Source organism: Papilio polytes, unplaced genomic scaffold, assembly GCF_000836215.1.
Source record: "Papilio polytes unplaced genomic scaffold, Ppol_1.0 DF823177.1, whole genome shotgun sequence".
Classification (NCBI taxonomy): domain Eukaryota; kingdom Metazoa; phylum Arthropoda; class Insecta; order Lepidoptera; family Papilionidae; genus Papilio; species Papilio polytes.
This window is the reverse complement of record NW_013526027.1, coordinates 3,409,050-3,415,121: the sequence shown is the minus strand read 5'-3', so window position 1 is coordinate 3,415,121 and position 6,072 is coordinate 3,409,050. Positions and strand designations below refer to the sequence as shown.

General features: G+C 40.2%; 2 protein-coding genes across 2 annotated transcripts in view; both read right to left on the bottom strand.

Annotated features, from left to right (window-relative positions):
• LOC106105084 (Golgi-specific brefeldin A-resistance guanine nucleotide exchange factor 1) overlaps positions 1-6,072 on the bottom strand; it is a 19,680-nt gene that overhangs the window by 1,186 nt on the left and 12,422 nt on the right. The window contains exons 20-24 of the mRNA XM_013285310.1: positions 5,940-5,985; positions 5,404-5,534; positions 5,046-5,127; positions 4,862-4,947; positions 5-63 (exon numbers count right to left, since the gene is read on the bottom strand). Of these exons, the coding sequence (XP_013140764.1) occupies positions 5-63; positions 4,862-4,947; positions 5,046-5,127; positions 5,404-5,534; positions 5,940-5,985 (404 nt within the window). The remainder of the gene's footprint in view (positions 1-4; positions 64-4,861; positions 4,948-5,045; positions 5,128-5,403; positions 5,535-5,939; positions 5,986-6,072) is intronic.
• Positions 75-4,853, bottom strand: LOC106105204 (trichohyalin-like). Its single transcript, XM_013285476.1, has 3 exons — positions 4,003-4,853; positions 667-3,835; positions 75-508 (listed from the first exon to the last, which is right to left on the bottom strand). The coding sequence occupies exons 2-3, from the start codon at positions 3,684-3,686 to the stop codon at positions 463-465; spliced, it is 3,066 nt and encodes a 1,021-aa protein (XP_013140930.1). The 5' UTR covers positions 3,687-3,835; positions 4,003-4,853; the 3' UTR covers positions 75-462.

Sequence of the window (6,072 nt, the reverse complement as noted above, 5' to 3'; positions counted from 1 at the left end):
CAGCGCGCCCAGCGCCGGCGCCAGCAGCGCGCGCTGCAGGTACGCGATCGCGCTGTTCGCCACCTGACAGACAATACAACATAACAGTACTCGACATCTCGTGTTTAGGTCCTTCCAGCCGAATGAAATAATAAAAAATGTTATATTGACACGAGATAAACTGTAGTTTCTAATTATAAATTTTAAATATAAAAGTTTGATGACAACTTTGAAATGTTATTTCTGTCGTATTTTTGTTAGTCTATGAACACATTGTAATAGGTAACATCAATTTCGTAAATTTAAATTAGGCAGTTTTAAGTTTTGTATGTAATAGGGTTTATTTTATACAAAGAATATATTAAACAAACAAGTAACAGAATAAATGTTTATTTTGCTACAACATATGCATTAGATTAAATGAGATTTTCTACAATTATTTCTAATTATCATGGAGTATACAATAGCCGAGGGTCTTCAGTTTTAGTCCAGTTTCAGCCTGTACATTGGGTTCCACCAGCCAAAGTTTCTGCAAATAAATTAAAACGTATTAATGTTGCCGATGTGAAAACAAGTTTCTCCTAATAATCAATTAGGATTTTAAAAGCCTTTTTAAAAATATTGCACAATAAAATTGAGAAAAACGAGAAAATTTGTAACATAAATAAAAAAAAAACACATACATACCTTGATTTTATTTTAGATTTGGGATCGTTAGAGTGTAGAAGCACGCTGCACAGATACAGTCCTTGTATGACGTAGAATAAGTATTGCCAGTTCAAAACAAACAATCCACCGTCACGTTGGTCATCGTCCATCGCATTGCGTTTGTCATTTCTATCGAGTGTTAAAATACGATTTTCTCGACGTTCCAACTTAGATCGGGAATCTGTGTCCATGCGGTAAGACTTTACTTGACGATTAATCGATTGCGTATCGATTTGTCGTCGATCGAATCGAACAAAACGAGACAGATCACGTCCATCTTTTAGTATGGTACGGGAGTTTTGTAGATTCTCTGAAGATTTAACACGTTCAGAAATCTTACGAACAATGCGGTTTTGATTATGAGCACGTTCCTCGGTTCTCCTCTCTCTAATATCCCGTTCAGATATACGATTAATGTTACGTATGTTGTCTGTGCGTGTCGTAATATGTTCAGAGAGTTTTCTAAGAATCGTTTCTCGTTCTGTTACATCAGACATCCCATTCTCTCGTCGCATATCTTCACTTCTTCCACTGTCACTTATTCTATTTTCGTTTTGTCTAAATCTCCTTTCACCATTTCGTCTATTCTCATGTCGTTCCGTAGCGTAAGTAGTAAGTCTTGATTTAACATTGCGTCGTTCATAACGGGACAAATCTCGTACAGTTCTGTCATATCCAATACGTCCTGAAGTTCTTTGAGATAGTTCATCAATATCACGTCGAACATTCAAGCGTTCACTGTTCAGATTTCTGGAACGTTCTGTCTCTTGCCTAGCGTTTTGTAGCAGGCTACGGGCATCAGAATTGCGACGAGCACTTTCAATCCTAAGTGTGTATGCGACGTCCCGATGCAGACTGCGTCGAACTTGTGTTTGTTCTCTTCTTAACCGGGACTCCATGTTCCGTTCATTATTGCGACGGACATCTTCAGTTTCTCTAATCATACGAATTTGTTGTGAGTTGCTAAAGCGAGCAGTATTTTCTATACGGCGAGGTACTCTAGATTCCAGATCTGATAGGCTTCGTGACTGCCTAATTTCGACACCAAATCGTTGATTTTGGTTGCGGCGGGTTTCAGGGCGTTCTGCGACAAAACGTAGTTTTGGTTCCATACTATGTCTTTCGTTAATGCGCGCTCGGGTATCCTGTCGCTCTCTGATGTATCGCATATCAACACGATCCATAGACGAAGACAGTTTTCTGTTCTCTCGCTGTCTGTTTAATACATTTGACAACCTGGCATCACTTTCATCTCTTACAAGTCGATTATCAGTACTATATCGTCGGTTTTCTCGGTCTGTTGTATCCCAGGACATTTGGCTTCGTTTAAGCCGCGTATCTGTATTTTCTCTTCGTAAATCTGCTATACGTTCTACACTTCTCCTTGTCTCACTAACTGCACGAGAGTGTCTGTTATTAACATTGAATCTACCTTCATTATCATCAGTGGCAATGTGAGAAACATGCCTGGATCTGGTATCAAGACGTTCAGAGAGGCGAGATGATTGGGGCTCGGTGCCGTATTGTGTATTGACACGTTTAAACGCAGAGACTCGACGTTCAGTAGAAAATCTAGAAAGTTGACGTACAACGCCGGAATCACGACGAGAATTTGCTTCACTTGGAATGTTTCTACGCTCGGAATCGTAACGTTCAAATTTAAGACGCTGTGTTTCCATCGGTTCTGATGGTGTACGCGAGGATCGTTGATCATCACTGCGTACAGTGGATCGACGCTCTCTCGGAATACGAAATTCTCTGCGAATACGATCATTTCTAATAATATCACGTTCTTGAGAGGGACGGTACTCATGTTTAGCATAGCTACGTTCAGTTTCGATTTGTCTAGTTGGTGTGCGTAAAATTCCACGTTCGTTATCGTATATCTGTCTATCATTTTGTGGAATGGATCGAGTAATGGGACGATTCTCATCGAGTTCAATTCTACGCAGTTCTCTTGTAAGTCTAGAAAGATTTTCCGATCGGCGGCTACTTTCCAAGGAAGCACGAGTAGAATCACGTTCGGATATGCGCCTTGAATCCCGTTCTTGCAATCTCGCAGTACGAATGTTTGTTCGGAGAGAAGACAAATGACGGTCAGATCGAGTGCCACGGTATTCAGTACGACGTATTTCAGGCTCGTGATCATCTTTCACACTAGACACAGCAAGCCTGTTCCTAGTCAATGTGGGAAAGTGAGAAAATCTCCTTGATGCAACAGAATCTAATGGAGAACGACGGTCTAAAACAAATCTGGTATCACGACGGTCAGTGGCTAAACGAGGCATTCGAGAATCTCTCGCCATCCTTTCTACAGAATGTGAATTAACTCGGTTATCATCAATACGTCTCACAGCACGAATTTCTCTAATAGGTAAGTTTGAAACTCGAATGTTGTTTATTCTTTTAGTAGGAAATCGCCTTTGGTTATCAATATGTTCAAATTCTCTCGAACGTAGTACTTCATTCCTATTGTCTTGACGAGTTTCATACCGAGATCTACTTTGTCGCCTTTCCGTATCCTCTCTAGTGGTCTGACGTTCAATTTTCCTATCAAAAGCATTAAGATTTCTTTCCACACGGTGCATTTGTCTATTCCTAGAATCAAATCTATGGGACGTTTCTCGGCGTTGATCAATTCTTTGGAGCGTATTCCTTGCATCTTTGCGTACACGATTTTCGCGAGTATCAAATCGGTTAAAACCAGCGTCACGTTCTGTGCGTCTTCCTAGAACGTTCCGTTCATATCTTTCTCCAGATTTCTCTTCAGAAGTACGACGATAGGCTTCTATATCTCGTTCGTCTTTCCATCTTGAACCTCCTATATCTGGACCTCGAATGGATCCCTGAACCTCTGATGGTTTGTCTAGTAGCCTTCTGTAGGACAAAAGCCTGTTGTCAGGTGGTTGGTCGCAGCAGTGTCTTCCATTAAACCTTTCCGATATACTCGGAGGGGTATAGCAGAGTAGAGCTAGTAGTAACAGATGCCAGCAATACATAACTGTATCCTTAGTGAAGTGATGTTTCACCGTCGGAAGCTGGATCTGTACTGACTGAGAGCTGGCTGGGACCGAGCTTTTATACCAGCCCGGAGCCTCGTTCGATTAAATTTCTATTAGACGGTAGAACGCGTTCAATTTTCATCATCCTACACGAGGACATTTTAAATGTGGCTTAAATCATTCACAGGCGAGGATAAAATCTATTTAAGTGACAATTTATTATTTATCCTTTTATAGCAAAGCTGTAAATTGTCTGATTATTTATATTTATAACGTTTACAATGAAACAAAAAGGTGTAAATAATATACTTACTTTTAACCTGTAGGTTCAGGTTAGTTATTACTAGGTCCTCACAATGATCTTCCATAAAATTCAATTTGTAATTAGAATATATCAAAAGTCCCCACAGACGATAAAAATATTTTTTCAAGCAAGGATAACTTAGTACTAAATTTTGTTGACTGTATGTCTGAAACCTCAAGAAATTATCTCCGAACTAGTACATACATATGCAATGAAATATTTACTGGTTTTCGAATTACACATGGTATCAATATGAAATCATTTTTTTATAAAAGCGAGGCCAATACAAAGTCTAATTTTGTGGTCGCCTATAGAGTAGAATCTACACTAAACGTCTCTCTTAGTGATTAATGTATTCAGACTATGAGCATCTAGTCTCTCTGTGCCCACCCTATTGTAGCAGAGTGGTGTAAAGCTTGTTTATTGACGTGTGCAGTGCGTGGGTTGAGGATGGGGGGTGTGAGGGTGCGTTATCAGGGTGTCGCAGCTGTGTCGAGGGTCGCAGGAAATTATCAGATCGCATTCACCGGAGCGATAGATTGACAATTATTCATCGGCCCAGTGGCGTCACAGTTATCGAGAACATTCTATTTCGGGTCGTATAAGTAATTCAATTTATTAAATTTACGATATCGAGATAGAAAACAATTTGGTGTGCGATTATAAAATATTGAAAAGTCATCTATATTCCCTTAGTACCGTCATTGTTTTTCCACTAAGAATAAAATTAGGTTTTAAAGCAAAACATTTACTAATCCGACTCGAAGGACCAAATATTAGAAATTGAAAAATATAAGTTCTTTCTAATTATAACACTGTAGAAATCTAGGAAAATGTATATATTTCAAAAATAACTATAACAACATACCTGTCGACGCCTGTCAGTACAGAACTCAGCGATGCCTTGCAGCAATGGCTTCCACGCCACCTCCCACAAGTCGTAGTCTTCACCACCTTTGCAATACAATGGTAAAATGATAAAAATTGATTGTGCTTCACAAGTGCTACAAAAATGTAAACTCGTGGCATGTGGTGTAATTTGTAGATCTCACCATGTCCCTGGTCAGCCTCATCCCGCCACCACTTGAAGATCTGCGCCGTGCGGCTGTGCAGCGTGTGCATCAGGTCCAACAGCTGGCACACACATTATTTATACGTATTAAAAATCATATTTAAGTACTAGCTTTCGCCCGCGACTCCGTTCGTGTAGGATTAAAAAAAAACTGAGTAGCCTATACGTTCTTCCAAACTGTTCTCATCTATGGCAAATTTCATCAAAATCCGTTCAGCCGTTTAGACCACAAACATCCATCTATCTATACATCCATCTAAACTTTCGCATTTATTATATTAGTAAGGAAGATTAACAGACATTGTTCCTTTGTAAAAAAATGAGTAATGTTTGTATACCTGTATGCTGACCATGTGGTACTGGTCGAGGGTGTCCAGCTCCTCGTCGCTGGAGTCCCCGCCCTTGCGCCGCCCGCGCCCGCGCCGCGCCCCGCCCTCGCCCTCGCCGCCTTCACGAGGACCTTTTGAACCTGGGTTAATATCTTACACTGAATATACATGAAGAAACTAATATAATTTTCTATCTATACATATAATAAAAATGGAGTGTCTGTCTGTAATATCAAAGGAAAAATTCCAGATCTCGAACGATGGTGTATCTTTGTAGCTGATAACGAAAATCGCAGTAAAGAAAATTTTGTCTGTCTGCAAACTGCGTTCTTTCCGGGTAATCTCCAAAACGTTTGGGCCGATTGGAATTTCACTGAAGGGTAGCCGAGATAGACGGGCATATTATAGGCTACTTTTTTTTTTAAATTCCGCGCTGTCAAAATGGCAATCGGATCACTATCTCTGGAACGGGTTTATCGATTTAGACGGGACTTTGACTGAAAGATAGCTGAAAGGTAGATGCACGCGAGAATGTGATAGATGACTTTTTTCCGCGTTAAGTTTGCGAGCGATAGCTCGTATATTAGTAATCTGCTCAGTTATTGTGTTTGTGAATGTATGGGTATGTGTATGTGTGTGTGTGTGTGTGTGTGTGTGTGTGTGTGTGTGTGTGTGTGT

What these genes read in the sequence shown, in the direction of transcription:
- LOC106105204 (XM_013285476.1), bottom strand. Translation starts at nt 3,686, where the DNA reads ATGTATTGCTGGCATCTGTTACTACTAGCTCTACTCTGCTATACCCCT. An exon ending in AAATCTAAAATAAAATCAAG is followed by an intron (nt 509 to 666) that starts GTATGTATGTGT and finishes ATTTATTTGCAG; the next exon opens with AAACTTTGGCTGGTGGAACC.